The sequence below is a fragment of the Sylvia atricapilla genome, chromosome 7 (genome assembly GCF_009819655.1).
Source record: "Sylvia atricapilla isolate bSylAtr1 chromosome 7, bSylAtr1.pri, whole genome shotgun sequence".
NCBI lineage: Eukaryota > Metazoa > Chordata > Aves > Passeriformes > Sylviidae > Sylvia > Sylvia atricapilla.
The window spans coordinates 18,888,370-18,907,833 of NC_089146.1; the positions used below are offsets into that span (position 1 = coordinate 18,888,370).

The 19,464-nt window shown below is 35.6% G+C and overlaps 1 protein-coding gene across 1 annotated transcript in view; it reads right to left on the minus strand.

Annotated features, from left to right (window-relative positions):
- The window catches only part of UBR3 (ubiquitin protein ligase E3 component n-recognin 3), a 105,671-nt gene that overhangs the window by 15,715 nt on the left and 70,492 nt on the right, over positions 1 to 19,464 (minus strand). Inside the window, 3 exon segments of the mRNA XM_066323345.1 lie at positions 1,507 to 1,607; positions 8,055 to 8,229; positions 17,368 to 17,453. Coding sequence (XP_066179442.1) covers positions 1,507 to 1,607; positions 8,055 to 8,229; positions 17,368 to 17,453 — 362 coding nt within the window.

Here is a 19,464-nt window from a genome sequence, read left to right on the forward strand (position 1 = left end):
TTATTTCCAATTTAATGCTTCATGGATTTGAAGTAGATACATTTATTTTCTTTCTCCCACTTGCCATTTCCCTCTCAACTGCAACATACAATAAACTTAAGAGCAAAGAGAAAACATGCTGCTGATGTGAGGCATTTTACAGAATTCTCCACAGGATGCCTTACTATTAATTGAATGTTGTCTTTTCTAGGATAAAGTATACTTTCTTGTTCAATACTTGGACATTGACTATGAAGACACCACTGGTTTGTGCTTTTTTCTTCAACACTTCCTGCCCTGAATTTCAGATGTTAGTCTCATTAAACTTCTATTTCCTGTTTTTATACTAGTTTGATTGAGTCCTTCCAATAAAGTTAATTTAAGTTAAACGGCAGTTAAAAAAAAAAAGGTACGTTTTTGACAATAGTCTTCCTATGCAAAATATTTACTTCTTTTCGTACTTTCATATTCTAATAATTTGGATATACTTAATCCATAAGTAAGTACTTAATGATTGGATTTGATGATAACTAAAGGTCTTTTCTTACCTAAATGATTCTATGATTTTAAGTATATGGAATTGAAAAAACAAACCCACAAGGTTAGTGGATACACACAGAGTCACTATAGCTGAATTTAAACATTCGATACCGAGGACTGAACACCTCGTAAGGGGAAACAGTTTCTACTAAGGTGTAAGCATCAAAAGCAGAACAGTTCCTGAATTCACCTATTCAAAAATACCAAAACTCAGCAGGCATCAAAACTGCCACACAGATCCCACGGGAAATATTCTATTCAACATCAGTGAAACACTAAAGTGATACCTGCTTTGTTTGTCCTCATTTTCAAATAAAGGTACAATTACAGATAATCAAGCCAGAGACCAGAGGGTCTGAACCCCTGTTCTGGAACATACATTACCTATTAGCAAGAGGAACCAGGTTCAGCTGCTTCTTTTACACAGAAAAAGTAATTGAGGTTTTAAGACAGTTTTGATTTTAGTAATGAAAGGTTTAAATTTTTAATATCTATTTAATATTTCTTCATAATTATACTGTATGCTGTCTCTATTGAAATTGCTGCATTACAACAATTATTATCTTCATGTATGAACTCTTACATAAGACTGCTGCAATTTAGACTCTGAAATTGAAATTAAATTACAATCTTTCAAATTTTTTGCCCTTAGGCACTCAGTTCAACTTGAAGTATTGAACTGTCCCTTGAAGCAAAAGATGAAGGTCAAAAAAAGGACACTTTTCTTTCAGTAGAAATACTTAATAGTTTCTGCTCAGCTCTTGTATCTTTAATGAATAGCTGACTGATAGGGCAAAAAGACAGGGAACACAGATAAACCTGTCAACTCAGAACAAAAACTTCTGTTCAATGCCACCTTCTGTAGATAAGGCAGAAACATTATTTTAGAATACACAGTAGATCAGCTATGATTTACCATCCTGCGAACCATCATGAAAGCAGCCTCATCTACATAATCATTTAAATATACATATTTTTGTAACATACCTCTGTGCAATGGCTGAGGCATGGTTAAAATCTGGATAAGTAAAAGGGATGAGACATCTCTGTAAAGCACAGGAACTTCTGGAAGTTCTTCACTTACCAGCCTGGAAATAAAACCAAAACAAAATCACTTTGGATACTATAAACCTATTTTCATATTTTATTTTGTATCTATTTTAAATAGTATTACATTTGATATCAAGCTTACAGAAGCCTAATACCTGACAATTTGCTAACTGATCTCAACTATAAAACTGATCTCAATTCAAAAATTTAATGTTACTTATATAATAACTCATGAGGAAATTCCATTTGGATACCTGATTCTGTCGAAATGTTTAAAACATTCAAAACTGTCTGAACTCATTATGTCTATGTAGAGAGTCAAGGAATATTCAAACAGTTGAACTGGTTTCCAAGCCACAGCATTTCACACATATACATGTAACTACGCTGTAACAATAACAAATCCTCTAAATACATTTAATGTTACAGGGAATGCTCCTATTGGAAAACAGAGACCTTAGGAAAGCTGTTGCTTTCCTTCATGTAAAGAAATGAAGGCTCAAGCAGCCATGACAAGTAGGATTATGCAATCTTAGACATAGTCTTTATTAAACTCCCTAGATGTCTAGAAGGACAGCAAATAAGCACAGAGATAGGAAATCTGGATAGTTGAAAGGTTTGCACTGATGTAACATCTTCTTGCTTCCCTATACTAAAAAGCAGAAAATGCTTGCAGATAGGAGGTTGCTTCTAGCTTTGTGTAGCAATATTCAATAACATATTCAACAATATTCAATATTCAACAGTATTCTTTAGGTTCAACAGCTGAGTCAAATGGCAAAAAAAAAAAATCAGATGGTGAAAAATCATTCTTCCTCTTGTAACTGATATCGGAGTGTGATGGAGGTGTCAAGCGGGAGCAGCTTGAAATAAAATATGATACAGACCCTGTCCTGTGAGCCTTCCCCTTCTGCCACACGTGAAGGTGCAAAGAGCTGTGTGGCTTCTGACTGCCCTTGGCAAGCAGGGTGGTGCTGCTGATCTGTGCTGCAGGAGCCACGCTGTGAACTCCTGGTCTCACTGACCCTGGATCTCCCATGCAAAACAGAGCCCTCTACCAATGGGCACCAGTGCTGCAAAGGAACAAACCGAGCTCTTGCAGACCATGTACTGCAGAAGGTTGCCCACGTGGTGGTATGTGGGTGCAGGGATATGGGATCTTTAGTGTTTAACAGCTTTGGGGATTCAACCAGTTTATCGTCTCTGAGGCCCATAAAAATGATCCTCCTTTTGGAAAAAGACTACATAGTTACTGATTTCCTGAAAGCTCAGACATCTCTCTACAGAAGGCACTGCAAGGAGTCATCTGTGATAGGAATTTTAACACACAGAAGCAGTCATACAAGAGGAAGATTAAAAGAATGCTTAAGGTCACATGGTTGACTGGTCTTGTAAAATGAAGTGACAGAAAGCATGGTCTAACTGGTCCTTTTGAATTAATGAACCCAGACAGCCACAGAATAAACACCATCTATAACCCTTCTGCTATAATCAATCTTTTAATAAAATTATTGTTTCAAAGCACTGTAATATATAAATATATATATATGTGAGCCTCCTAAACAAAACCCAAATATTCTAAAAATCTGTATATTGCATTCTTGCCCTCTTTGTCTTCTTTAGAATTTGTACTTCACTGCCAAGCTTCATTTTCAAAATTATACAGGCCATGCAGGCACTCATCTCACTATATGTCTCTAATTCTACTTTTACCTACAGCTAGTTCTACTTTATGACCAATGACACTAAATTTTAAAATAATCCTCATTGTGTAATGACTTCAAAACCATGGGCATCCCTTAAATTACTTCTCATCTTTAATTCTTAATTTATGTATAAACTTGGGAAAAAAATTAATTTGGAATAACATTTAAAAAAATCTGACTCCCTCTGGTGACACTTAGCTGAACACTTCTTTCTGACAGGGGTATCAATATTGTTTAATAGTCATGTAACAATTAGGTCAAATATCAGTTCTGTCAAAATTATATATATATATATATATATATATATATATATATATATATATATATAAAACACCACAACTAACTGGTAGCATCACTCAAAAATGAACTCATCTGCACATGCAGCACCAACTGAATTACTTTTCTAATTTATTCTGTTCATAAGATTTGAGAAGCAATTAAATGTCAGGGGTTTAGATAAGCTCCTTTTGCTTACATCGAGTACTGCAGTACTTAAAAACTGCTCTGTCATTTGTTAAAAGCCTCAGAAACTTCTTCATTATGACAATGAAACTGAAATTACAAAATGTGTTTAGAAATGTGCTTTATGGAAATTGTCCATTCTATTAATCCCCAATGCATATATGAAAGCTTGATTAATCTGACTACAAAAACTTGTGCCACAGAAGCACTTAACAAAAAGAAAGCAAGTACAACAGCAAATAGGACCAAAGTAAAACAAAATTACTCAAATGTGTAACAGTTGTATGCTGAATCAATTTTAGAAAGGGAGTTGATGGTGAAAATAAACCATTCAGTGCAAAATGAACAATTCCTAAAATGAAAAATGCAAAGCTCAGCTTTTTCTATGGAAATGACCTCTCCTCCAGCCCAAGGTAATTGGGCTGCACCTCTCTCTGTGCCAAAACCAGGGCTGCCTGTCACTGAGAAACTCTGCCTCTGTATTGTGCATCCTCCTCCTGAGAGCTGTTACACAGAAGTTACTTCTTTGGGAATGGATACTGAGAAACGGGAAATTCTGTTGTATTCTGAAATAGGCAGCACTTTGCTTATGGTGGCTACTTGTATTTATACTCCCCATTCCCTCTTCTCTCAACCAGAAAAACTTAAAGGTTTTTGGTTGATGCTAATTCCAGCTAATTATAACGGTAGAAATCCAAGAAGTAAAGTAGAAGTTCTGAGCCTCACACCTCTTTGAACTGTCAGGTGCAGAAAATTTGAGACACCGGGATACAGGTACACCTAAACTAAGGCTTCATCAACTAGGGCAAACTTGTATTTTCTTTACAATTTGCAGGATAAGAAGTAAAGCCCACAAATCCCAGATGGTGAAAAGGTCAAACTAATACAGAGCTTCTGATATTCACTGCAAGAAATCTACTGTTTATTCTGGCTGCACCTTAGGATATAATCACAATTTCATATTTGCTCTTCATTGTGTCACAGCAGATTTGACAGCAAGTCAGTTTCTCATTATACATCCACTGACAGTACCAACACTGAGTATCTCCCGTTCTCTTTTACCATTGTGCCCCCAGAAGTCCCTTGTTACCTGTTCCCAAAATCATTCAATTTAACCTTCTTAAAACATGGACTCGTTGCTTAACTTTGTTCAGGAAGCCTTACCAAGTTACATCAGCACAGTCAAAGAAGATGGGGAGCTACAGTGCAGGGGAAGGGAAGAAACAGCTGAGAGCAAATACTCTAAAGCTGGCACTACTGTCAAAACCTATGTACTGTAACATATATCCTGAGAGACAGCTGTTTGAGGTAGGATTTTTGTTCTATGGAATAGATCACATAGTCCTGTTGCAGCACATGTATGTATACACCACCTCATGCATAAACCTTAACTAAACCCCACTATCTCAACCATCCTACTCTCTCTGTCTTAGAGTATCTTCATAAGAACTGTGGGTTTTTTCCCCATTTCACAACAGTTTCTGTGCTGGAGATATGACTTGAGAGGTTCCTACGCACAGCTGCTCAGTCCCATCCCTGAGCTGCAGTTTGCTGCCCCAGGATGAGACCATAAACAGTCTCTGAAGTGATTTAGCTTAGAATGAAACATCAGCAAAACACTGTAGAAAAAAATAACCCAGCATTTCAGTTTATCATGCAGTTCCTCCCTCAAAGTGCTTCTGCTGCAAAGATCCTTCATGTTTTACCAGTCCATTCTTTGCTGACATATTCTGTCTGTCAAAACAGACACAAAAACTTCAGCCTTCGTAGTGATTTAAATTTTAAAAAACATGTATATCCTTTCATGTCATGTCTGCTTTTCCTGAAACTGTGACTATTTGGACTAGTCCATTAAATTCACATCTGGGTTTAGTAATTATTGCCTCCAGCTGCTCCTTGCCTGCCCCCTGCCAGAAGCTATTATTCCCCCTTTGCACCACAATAATTGTTTATTTGATCACCATTGAAACCAGACCTGTGCCTAGAAGAACAATTTGCTTAAGTACAGCCTGTGGGACCAAGCGTACATTGAATTTTGCAACACAAACTGCACAGGAGAAATAATCTACTAAACCATTCACAGTTCACCAGACTTAGCTTCTTCTCTTTCCTCCTGCATCTTCCAAACAGCTCACATTATTTAGGCCCCTTTTGATAGGCTATCTTCTTGCTCAAAATTTCCTTATTTCTACTTTACCTTGCTGTTGCCCCTTGAGCTTCTTCCTATCTTTCATTTCAGTTGCCACTTTCAGCTACAACATCTAAATACAATTGTAGAAGGACAAAAACGGTGCTTTTGGGAAATAGAGTGAAGCAATTCTGTGAGGCTCTTTACAAGTTACTTCGATCAGTTCTCCCAGACACAGGACATCTGAGGCATTACTAATGAAGAATGACAGCTGAGTTGTAGAAAACTAAGATAAAAATTGTGGGTTCTACATCTGGGTAGTTCTATTTGTAAATATTTATGTATATTTAAACAAAACAGCTATAATTAAATAAGGGTGAGAAGATCATGTAATGACACTTGCATTCCACAGATTTTTGCATGTGTGTGGGGCTTTTTCCTTCTATTTTTGAAAGTCATCCTTTTAAATAAATGAAAATTAAACAAGCTTCTTTGGAAAACTGCTTTCAACTCAAATAATAATTTAAAGTGAAAATTAAATAGAAAAAGATGGCATATTGGTTTGAAGTTATTTTGCTTCTGAGACTTGAATAAAGTTAAATTGTTTGGAATCACAGTAATACAGACAGAAAATATAGAACTTTTTCTCTCACTGACATTTTTTTTCTACAAGTCTTTGCTTGAAGTCTCATGTGCAGGTCAGGCTGATGATTTAGATGACTTGGCTAACTTCAAAGCAGCAGAATGCCATTCACATCAAAAATCTGCAAAGATTATTTCTCCACCATCCTCTTAAGCTTTTTCAGTTTTCAGCAGTTTCACCTTCTAATTGCTCTGAGCACTCTCCCCTGTACCTGAAAAAATCTCCTATTCTGTATTTTTCAAAAGGCTGTGTGACTCTTAAGAAGTGTGCAATCAGATACACACCAATCTTACGAATGCCACCTTCAAGTTAAACTACCACTTCAGATTTTTGCAGTATAATTACAGGTACTCGTTTTATGCTCCAATTTATACATGAAAAACATGTCCTCAAATTGCCTCCTCTGTAGCATTCTAGTGCCTGCAGACTAAGGAAGGAAAAACATTCCAAAGAGAGAGCAAAAATATTCAAGCTCAAAAGCATCTGTGCATCTCACCAGTAAATTATTTCATGGCAAAATGGATGCCATCTCAGTTGTAGCTTCCTACAAACCATTTAGGACTTTGTGCCAAACCCATATCATCAAGTCTACCATGAAATATTGAAAACCAATGCAGAAAACACAAGAACTGCTCAAATGCATTCCCAGCATGCAACCCTTTCTGCAAAGCAAGGCATTACAGACCTACAGTACCATTAATTTCCAAGTGATTCAAAATATTGCCTAATGAAATCTAACATACTGCACTCTAGCCTCCACATGAGCAATGCATGGTCAATTCCACCAGCTCTGTAAGCCTCCTCTCTTGACAGCTGCTTCCAAAGCCAGGAAGCTCTTCAAATGCCAAAACGAGAAGTGTATGATCTGTCCCACAGCCATTCTGGCCACATGATCTTAATTCTGCCTCATGTAACTCAGCCAACCATACACCGAATTTATAAACATCATCCTACTGCTCAATGTAGGTCAGGTACCAATCAGAATCACATGAAAGCAGACCCCCAAAGCAGACTGAATGCATGCTGAACAGCATAGGTTTTCAAGTTATAAAACACTTGATACTTTCTTCTGTTAGTGGTTTATAAATTAATCTCTTAATACAGTTTAATTACTCCAATTTAATGTTCATTGCAAAAAGAAGCCTGGGTGTTGTACTGCACTAAATAGCTTGATGAAATAAGAATAAGCTTGATGAAAATTTTTAGCTTAAATATAATAATTTCTCACATATATTAGACCTATTTACAGCTATTAATCATTACTCAACTTTCAACAAACTACCAACTTATCTCAATGAAATTTTGTTGAGCATCCATATCAAGAACAGCAGCGCCCTATCCACTTAAACCAATATTATTCAATTTGCATGCGCTTAAGACTGCAAGAGGTGTATGTATTTAAACTCTAGCTCAAAACTGGTATTTGTCAGATTTTTATGTAAAAGAAACTGGAAAACATATTTTTACAAATTCATACATACAATTCTTAAGATGTTAAGTCCACCAGCATACCTCACAGGGAATTTAAATTACGACAGAAAGTTACCCAAAGTCCCTCTGTAAGGATGTTTCTTTCACCAGGTAAAACTGATACTGGGTAAAATAAAATACTTGCCCTGAATTTTTATCCTGCAACGGCTGGGTTAGTTTTCTCCAGGGATTGTATGCAGAGTCTATACTGTAGAGACGCATGTGCATGGCCAACACGTGAAACAGCTGATCTGAAAGGTGAAGAAGACAGATTGCTGAGTATTATATACAGTGATATGAACTTTTTTACATTAAATTGCCATCATGTATTTTACAAGGTTCTGAGAAGCCTGTCATGTCACTCTAAATAAGCTGGTCCCCTAACAGGCATATTTTTATAAAGGATTGATTTATTTTCAAAAAAAGGATTTGAAGAGAAGTAAGATTTCAATAAAAGGCAGGGAATATATGCCTATGTACAGAAAAATGTGTCAGAGAAAGGCTGTTTAGAAAGCTTTGACCAGATCTCAGTTGATTCGGTGCTTCATGTACTTTATTACAGGCCTTTTTAAAAAATCCTGTTTCATATGCTGTTATATTGCCAAGGTTACATGGTCACTTCACTTGCCTCTCCAGTTTATGCCAGAAGTGGTGATTTGCTAAACAATTCCCCTTAACAGGGACTGATACACTTTTAACTGATATACTTTCAGTTTTCATTCCTCTCACAGTTAAGTTCTGTGCACAACGTATTTGAAATTTAATCCAAAATTGCTGCAAGTTCTGGCCTATGGCAGGATTGTTTTGGTTCTTCATCTTTAAAAGGTTTATTATCCCTTCTGCCTTCATATTTTGTAGGTAACTTTTGGACAAAAAAGTCTCCAAACCAACAAACTTCTGACTACACATCAATGACACTGAAGTAGTAATTCTTTATAATGTCAGAGATTTGTCTGTACAACCTGCAGGCAGATTTTGCTGATATCCGTAATTTCAAAATCTTCTGTACTTTCCCCATATCAAAAATATAATTTGCAAAACAGTTGCACAATTTTTTGAATAGACGATGCATAATTACTCATAATTACTTTAAAGGTCATCCAGTCCAAGCACCCTCAATGAGGAGGACTATCTTGAACTAAATCAGGGACTATTAAGGATTCACTTTTTTCCAATGAATCCTTTTTTTAATCTCGTAGGTTTATACTGAAATAATGGAAATATCATTTCCCACAATTATGCTTACTTTTTTCTTCTTTTCACACTATATCTTGCTATTTGGTGTCATGCTTTTCTCCTGCTCAATTTTCTAGGACCCTGCTTCCTTTCTCCCTTTCAACTTTTTCTCCCCACCACTTATTCTTTCAATTGATCCCCTTGCATCTTTCTCTCTAAATCTCTCTCCCTCTCTTTTAAAACCCACTTGCTCAATCTACACACTCACAGGTCCTCTTTTTCAAGTAGAAATAGCAGCTATTAATTTATTTTCCATAAATAGACAATTACTCAGAGGTACGCAATGGCCAGAAGAGTCGCATGATGAAATCAGCTGACTGCCAGAGCCTGAGGGCTGTAATTAGCTCCTGGGGTTTGTAAAATAATTGGAGCTCTAGATGGCATTGGAATTGATAGCTGCCACCTGCTTTCCGAATAAAAACAGTCAATGAGGACAAAGTAAGTCATCTTTTGTCCTGGCAAGAGATTCTTAGCAAAACAGTGCTTTGCTGACAAAGTTGAAAACTCTGAAAATATACTTATATTTCATCAAAATAATTTCAAAAATCCCTCAAGCATGGCTTTGTTTGGAATAAAACCCATTAAAATATCTGTTGTTCCCTTCCCTCCTGTCTGTTCACTAAAAATGAATAAATTAATGCTTCTTTTCCCCTCAACTGCTCCTTGCTTTAAACAAAAATGGGCAACTACACAAAATGGAAAAAAAATAAATTGAAAATTGTTTAGAGTAATTAATTTGTCCCCTCTTCCTTTAATAGCTACTCTCCTGAGCTTCTACCAATATGAAATTAAGCAGACAAGCATCAAATTCTAGCACTGGAGAATTTATTTGTGATCTCCAAATGTGTAACAGGAACAACATTTGAACATTGAATATGATCCTCCTATTCTAATAACTTTGTAATATTTGAAGAAGGCTGCATCCAGATAATTTGAATAAATACAAAAATCATCACACAATTTGAACACACAATATGTCTTACTGCTGCAAGTCATTGGGGACTTGGCAGGATCTAAAAATTAGACATTTGAATGGGCAAGATTACTACTGTTTTAAAACACGATCACAGACTCAAGTTTTACCTACACTGATGCAGTGCTGTCACAGCTCTCTCAGCTCATGTCTTTGTTTTCATAGAATACATGTAAAGCTTAAACAATGCTTCATAGAATCATCTACATTAGCAGTTAGAACTAGCTTTCAGTCATATTAGCATTCCTTAATCCATTTCTAAAAATGATGAAAATAACTCTACTGTAATTTTGTTATTGTCACTGCTGTTCTTGGTAGATTTACTTCTTGGAGTTTATCTATTGTGAGAGAGGAGCGATAAACTCAACTGGAATCTGTACTTTCAAAAGAGCAGCTCCATGGATAAGACACTGTCTTTGCACTGGGACTGAAGCTTTAAGAGGAAGCATTATAATGCTTCTCTCACAAACCTCAAAGATAACAGGTATTTTGTCTATACATCCATGGCACCAGCATCTGCAGCTGCATTCTTTACTGTTTTTAATAATAAAGCACACTCATTTTACAGATGTTGACAAAGATGTTGACAAATGTTGTCTTAAAAATATTCTGCTGCGTTACAGTGCAAAAAGCAGGAGTCCAGAAAGACAATTTCACAGCCTTTTTCAGGTTCAGTGTGATATGCACAGCACAAAAGAAGATTAAATCCAAGACATAAAAAGACAGCAATTTGATAGATGAATGGTAGAAATACTAAAAATGCTGTGCTCAACTGACAAAAATGAGTGATTGAGGAAGTTGCATTCAAACTTAAGTTTTGGTCTCACTCGTAATCTTGGTTTGATCTTTGGCGAAGTGATTCCAAATTTCTACATAAGTTTTGCTGCCTTTTTTTCTCCTTGTTTTTTTCTGGCCTTTTGATTGGTAAAGTAAACTCTCAAATTACCAGAGTTCAAATCAGATGACACTTTCTGTTTTTAATTCAAATTCCACAATGTAGAGCAATGTGCTGTCATAATGAAAACAAAGAAGGAATTAGCTGCCTTTGTTTTGCTTGCAACAGTCTAGATAATGTGTTTATACCCCAGTCTCTCTCTATTTTAGGACATACACTGCTGTCATGGAATTTTCTGTCTTCACCCAGATTTCCCTTTTAACATTCCCTAAATTAGTACTAATATAAATATTAAAAAAACACTAATTAAAACCATCACACAGTGATAGAGCAGTTCACTGCAGGTGGAATTGAAAACATCCCTGTCTCAACTGTGAAGATCTTACCAGAACAGGGATGCATCTCCCTTCTTCTCCCAAAGTTTCCTGGGACTATCAAGAAGAATGTAGATTATAACCAACACCACTTGATACAACCAAATGGGACTTGATTGTCAATAAGGAGATTGAGAATATTTTTCTCCTGGTAGAGATTTACATAGTCCACTTAGCATCAGCTGCAAAGACCTGCTGACATCTTCCCATTCATCACTGATCCGGTAGACTTGAATCAGTAAAAAACCCATGAAGGTCAGGAAAAGCCTATTAAGGCATTAAGACTGGATAGTCTTTACAAAATCTCTTATATCTTCACTAAGTCTTAATTGCTGATGAAGCAGCTGATTACCCTCTACACCAAACTCCTCAGTGGACGAAATCAACTTTAGCAACAGAATTCTAACAGTACCTATCTTTGCTTCTCCCACACTGGATATTAGTGGCATACCAAGTGTTTTAGAAAACACTTGGGATCACCTCTAGTGAGAAAAACTGCTTTTTCCAAGTTAGCATGAATGGGCACCAAGGATCTGCAGACCTACAGCTTCTAACTGAAAAAAACTCCAAACCAAGCAAACAAATCCAAAACCCCAAACCCTGCAACACCAAAAAGCCCAACCAACCACAGAAGCCCACTATAGCAAGGCATTCCTGAAAACTTCTTTTATTCTCTTTATTTTCAGTGGCTGTAGAGAGCTGCACAGGACTCTTTGCAACCATATCCACAGAAACAATTACAGGGAAGAAGACAGCTGCAGTTCAATCCTGCAAATCATAAAAGAATTGGCTTTTTTCTCCTTTCAGGAAAATACTAAGTGGCTGCAAGTGTCACGGTCCATATTGATAAAATGGAGACAGCCATTACTTTCAACATGGTTGAAAAATTTGATACAGAAAAATCATGGAGAGAAACAATGAGTTTATATGCTCACAAAAACACTAAAAGTACTCGTTAAACTGATACTAACACCATAATCAAGATAAAGGCTTCAAATGAATGAGAGAAAGAAAACCAACCAACAAGAACAATTCCCATGAAGCAGTTTCTCAGTTTTTAAAGCCATTGCAGAATTTACAAAGGTGCTAGATGTTCTATTTAAAAAGAGTTTAAACAACTCTTAAAAAATTTTTTGATGTCCAGTTGTAAATAAGGTCCTTTACAATTAATGCTGTTGATGCTGCAACGCCAGACTGCTAGTTGTGGGAAGCATAAGGATAAGGAGGTCATTTACAGAGAAACTGAAGCCAGATGACAAGAGGATAAAATATTTAACCTTTACCTAAACCCTAATCCTATCCTTCTCACAAAAGAAAAAAAAAAAAAAAGGCAAACAGATGGAAAGACAAGTACTATTTAAAAGTGAAAAAAGGAAGATTATAAATTAATTTCTATGTACTTTTTTAATTCTATGGAACTGTTCATCAACTACTACAAGATTATCAGAGTAAAAAAAGCAAAGAAAAACTTCTACACAGGTTAGGGAGGTCACAGAATCAGAGAATGCTTAAGGTTGGAATGGACCTTAAAGATCATCTAGTCCCAACCCCCCCAGAGCCCTGCCATATTCCATTAGACCAGGTTGCTCAAGGCTTTATATAAAAACCATACAGAGAAATCATAATTATTCAGCCTTAATGCTCTGTTTTGACCCTGTTCAATAAACATGGAAAACGAAGACCAACAGGTCTATTACACTTTATAAAACAGAGAAATAAGACCTGTACAGTTGTTATATATCATAATTTTCCCTAAACCCAAGAAAATTTGCAAGGCCAGAGACCCTAAAACTCTAATGTAGTCCTTCAAATATTACTTGATTTTAAAGTAAAAAGTAATAGGATGCCATTTGCATTTTTTGGTTACACGCACATACAAAAACTTAAGCCATAAAATGGCAATCTTGCAGCCAAATTTTCTTCACCATTCTTCTCACACACACTTGGTCACTGATACTAAAAGCTACATTAATCATTCTTAATTTTACTTCCCAAGAGGAGCTGCCCTCTCGGTGCAATCTACTTAAACAGCTCTTGACCTATTTGTTCCCACCATTCTCCCTGACATTTGCTGCTGTAACAGCTCACCTGGGACAACATATTCTATTTTCCACAATATCTAATCATCAAACTTCACAGTTGTTACAAGACTAGTACAGAGTGGTATGCTTAATCACAAAAAACACCCCCTCAGTATCTCACACACGGAAAAAGCCAAACCAGGTTATGTTTTAGACTACTTCTACTGAACCTGACATGAAAGATGTTTAAAAACAAAAGCAGTTTCAATACTGTGCAAGGAAGACTTTTACAAAACAGTACTCAAGTTCTAGATGGGATATGGATATTAAAAACCATTCTTTCCTCACTGCAGAAGACAATGAAGAAGCTGAAGGTACGTTTTGAATGTAACTTCAAAACCAGGATTGCTCTTAGAAAAATAATGACTATGGAAGAATGATAAAATATACTTCAGAATATGAATCTACAGAACTGCAATTTTTCATAACCTAAACACAAGGATATGGAAGGGGCAATGAAGGAAACATACAGTTACATAATGGTTTAGTGAAAACAAACCCTGCTATATATGGAAAGCTAACTCTGCTCCCACTAGTCATATTTAGCCTAATGTCCATAGCTAAATATAATAATAATAATACTACATAGAAATACTGTACAGGTCTGTTCTAGGAGAATCCCATTGCCTTACATTAAAAAACCGAGTCTATTTCAATGCAAGATTGACTATGACTAGATTGCTACATAATTTTATGAAGCACCACGACAGAACATAAACAACGTGTGGACATTTTAACAATGAATAGATGACATTCACTTCACTGTGCTGCTTAAAGCAATAACACATTAATATATGTAGTGCCTTTGCCTTGAGTGTTTTTGGAGTGCAAGATAAACATTAAGAACACCAATATGACTGACTTAGATGTAAAAAAGAAAATTTACCATTATACTCAAAACTCTGGGAAAAAATCAAATGCATTGTGGTAAGATGCTGCCCACACCCCTTTATCAAAAATATTACTATAATCCTTTTAGCAACTGCTGAAGGAAAAAGCACTAGTACAACACACTCAAAATTACAAAACAGTTTAAGAAAGGAACAGAAAAAATTATTGTAAATAAAGTGCAATGTATTGTAAGTAGAAAAAGAAAATAAAATCAAGATGTGTTATCAGGTTTAAAAAATCATCAATATACTTTTCAATCAATATTCTAGCAATTTCAGATTAAACCCATGTGTGCAAGTGTTTTTAAACAGTCACATCATGGGGAAAAATTTTCTTCTACCTAAATATATACACAATCCTAAATACAAAGGGATAACGTCCCTTCCCAAGCCTCTGTGATTCTATGAAAACAAAGTCTTCCTTACAGGGCTATTTTACTTTTCCTACAGACAATTAATGCACAGATTCACAGTGGATTTCCAACCAAAAAAGATGTATTTTATGCACATTTTATATTTTGTAAACTAGCCCATATTTTTAAAAGCAGCAGTTGACATGATCTTAAAGCTTCTCTTTAAGAAGACATTTTCTTTTCTTCTCATGCATGAGAAGGATCTCTAACTTTTGCTAAGTTTAGTTTGTTCCAGTAATCTGTTTTGAAAAAAGGAAAACTTGCTCATTTTCTGAGACATACAGAGTCAGTGGCAAAATACTTAAAAAGGCTGGAAAAACAGGTAAATATGAAGTATGAATTTAAACCAGACTTAAAACTGTCATGCCTAGCTGAAGTATCCACCCAGCATATGACAATTCTCCAGTGGAAATACATCCTCCATGTATCATTTCCAATTCTGTAATTCTCAAAAAAGAAATTTCTCCAGTCATTAAAGTATTTTCCATGCCTTTCAAGGCTTGAGAAATATGTATCAAAATTCCTGACAAATCTTTTCACAGACTGACAGCAAAGATATGCCTTCTTGCAAAGTCAAGTCCTAAGAATGTAAGAGTCCTTCTTTATGCAAGAAGATGTTGAAGGGATGGGGTGGTAAGACCAAGAAAAAAATTAAATAATGTATTATACAAACCACCTAGTGTAGGCTACCAGGCCTTAGCTTGGTGGCATTTTTTTTTCTTTCTTTTTTCTTCAAATAAGACCAAAGAAAGAAAAACCACTTTGAGGTAGTTTTTCCCTTTGCATCAACTGATGTAGCGCAAATAGCAACAGAGGAGCTTCAGAGATGGACACAAAGGAAGCTGCCCACCAATCCAGTGGTTCAAGCACTCTCTGCAAAATCATAATCTTCCAGCACTTAGTGACATTAGTTGGTGAAGCACCATCAGAAAACCCATTATCTTTTAGATTTATTTGTCTAGCTAGCTAGCTTTTAAATAGGTATGTGTAACAAAAATTTGATGTGACATCAAACATTTCACAGTGTTTTAAGATGTCATGGATGTGTCTCATTCCACTTTTATCCTAGAATATAAATCACACATAAAAACTGAGATGTCCTGATTTTGAAAAACTATCAGTGAGCTAAAAACATGACCATGCAGATTACTGGCCGCTTCCCTGCATACATTCTTCTAAACTCTGAATGTCAAGAAATTTTATCACCAGTAAAGCCATGTGAAAACAGGGATACACTCTCATTATGTGTAACATCATTACGAATTTTTCACTTTCAAAAATTTTTCCATTTTAAGCTGAAATCTCCACCCTAACCTGCTCATCCATGTTCTTCCAAATACATGCCTGTGAAATGGGTAACACATTAGTAAGAAGCTAAAATTCAAGAACAAACTGTCCACCTCACTAGGTGAGCATACAATTAAAAATGCACTGTAATCTAAGTATAAATTATCTGCAGAACCCTGGCTGACAAAATGCTTCAAATTTGCACACAGTGATCTAGAGACATTCTTGTAACACATGCACTTTTCAGGTAGTTTTGTGGGCTGAGAAAGGGGGGTAATGATGGTGGGGAAAGACAATGTGCAGTATGGTTTAAAACTACTTTTTAAATTAACAACATATGAATGAAATTAGTTGAACTACATTTCCTGGCAGTAACAGAAGGCTTTTGTCCTAGAGGGAATGTGGACAGCATAGCACCTGGTGAGATTTCTTTGGTGACTTGTCACCTCAAAGGTCGAGGAAAGCAACCCCCAGAAACTGGTTACCAAAAGACAGAGGGTGGCCTAAGCTTTCTTTTTTCCTATGGAATCTGCTGCTATTGCTACATAAGCTTGGCTTAAATAAGCATTAGTAGTAGCAGCAGTATTCTGGCAGGATTTCCAATATTTCCTGACAAAAGAAAATGTCCACTTGTAACTGTTTATATTCCAGTAAAAGATTAAAATATTTTCTTTAAAGAAAAAAAACACTTCTGGCAGAAAGGCATTGCTTTATCTGATAATTTTTAAAGGTTTCAGAACAACAACAAAAAAAGACTTCTGTGAAAGAAAATTTGCAAAACTTTGTGGAAGAACCAGGCAAATTAAAGACATGGGATGTTGTAGCTGCATATTTCTAAGTATGACACCGAGTCATGAGCTATATTAGCATCAGAAAACAAACTTTTTCCTATTGCTAACAACAACCAGCTGAAACAAAGCCTTCCTGCTTTACCCTTAAAATACTTATATTGTTACTCATAAAAATACAAACTTATTAAAAAATATTACATGCATAGTATGACAACTGATTTCTAAATAACTGTACTCACAAGACATGAACAGCTCTAATGAAGAATTTGTGCAAATTAGTTTTCAGATTTCTCTAACAGAAACACAAAAACAGAGACTCCTTATGGCAGGAAAAAAAAAAAGGTTTTAAAAGGAAGAAGTTGATGCAATTTAGAAAACACCAGAAAGAAGTAGACATATTTATTCAATATTTTAATAACTTATACTGCATTTATTAATATGGAACTTACTTAAACATGATCTTTTCCCAGCTGTGCTTGCACCCCCTGAACACAAATTTCCTCCTCGATGGACCAGCTCAAGTTCCAAGTTTGTTCTATAGGAAAAACATAACAATATTGAATAGAACCACACTGTTCAAGCTCTTATGGACACAAATGAATCCTGACAAACTCCCAACATACACTAAATAAAACAATACTGTGAACTAATCTTTATTGTGAAATACTGCCGAAATATAACTCAGAACAAAACAAACCTGATCAAGATATTGTCATATATGATTTTAAGTACTATATTAACACAGTACTGTATTGAGTTGTGAGAAGAATTTAAAAAATGTTAATTCTGTGGCTTTCTTCTGTATGCGCACACAGCATAATAAGGGAATTCATGTGCAGATCTGGAAAGACAATACACAGATTGGCTAACTTGCACTCAATCATATACATCTAAAAAGTGTTCTCTTTATTGGCAGAGCTTTTCTTTCACTTTAAACAATCAGAGAGTACAATGGATATGGCAGCAACTAAATATGAATCCAGTCTAAATTATAATTAAAGTGCTGCCCTTTATAGATAAGTTAGTTAATAAAAGCCTTGGAGGTTAATTCTGAATGAAACGCTATTCACTGCAGCTCATTAGTATGAAACAGGAGTTGTGTCACTGCATCTCTGCATGTCACACTGATGATTTCTTTCTCAGTATTACTGTAATCTGATGCTTATGCACCAATTGTTTAGGCCAAATTCGGTAATTTTTGTTTAATTTTGAAATTGGATGTTTCACTACTGCATTGTCTTTTACTCTCAAGATCTGGAGCAAACTATTCATTTTTATATTCTCTGAAAGTCTGTTTTAGTATGTCAATACACATTTTTAAAATTAAAATAAAGGAATATAATTCTATTATTCTGAAGTGTTGTTTTGCTAATTCAATCCAAACAGAAAATCTCATTCTAAACATTCTTTATCCTTTAATGAAAAATGAAACAATTTTAGGTTTGATATAATGTGACTGAATATTAAAGTCTATTCTAGAATTTAGGCACATAATGCATCCAAGCTAAGAACATCCTCTCCCCCAATACCTTTAAGAGGAAACTACAGGATGCTTTTTTTCAAAAAAAATTATTTTTAAGAATTTCAGCTTCATTAACTTGAAAGAATAATACATTTTGATATGCAGCATTTAATATACTTCCCGTATGTTTTTAAAATAGCAACATTTCTGAATATTCCTATCCCTAAGTTTGCAGCTTATGTCATCCATTTCTGAAGGAATGCTTTAATCCTCTCTACTCAGAAAAGGCAATTTAACATTGATAATGTGCCTGCTCAGAGCTCCATCTGGTTGCTGCTGATAAGGGCATCTGTGTGACAGGGGAATTTTCCACTCTTTAGGCGATTTGCAGTGCTCACTGAACTTCTGAAAATCTACCAGCAAGGAAGCAGGGACAGGGATTTCATATTAGTGGACAAAATAGCAACTGTAGATCAGCACGTGCTAGTTCATCACAGGAATATGAAGGAAATCATCATGTTTTATTTCTACCAATCTTCTGATAACTAATTTGAAGAACAAAATCAATGACAGTTAAATTAAAACTAAAATAATTAAGATCTAAATCAAAAAGACTACCTGAATATTTAAGAATAATTTTCTAGATCTACAATTTTGAATTTCCCTTTCACCAAGGCCTATGTGCCATTTCACAAAACAAACCGCAGGGACAATTCTGAAAAATACCTCTTGCTGGTACATAGGAGGTGTCATACAGTACTTTTTACTAGAAGGAACGCAAGGAAAGTTGTTTCTGTAATCAAATACTCTGTTCACACATATGATATCAACTCCCACACTTCTCCACTGTCCCCAGCTCCTCAAAGGCAGCACCTTACAGCTCAGCTTTCTTGGAAATGGAAATACTAACCTTTTCCTTCAATATGTCTCTTTCAAAACATATCTGTAAGCTGGCATAAAAATGCACAGTAGAGAAAGTATCTTCTGTGAAAATGAACACTTATCCTTCAGAAAATATCCTACATCAGGTAGGATATTTTTTGAAGGAGACCAGTGTATCTTCTCCCTAATTTGAGCTCTCTTC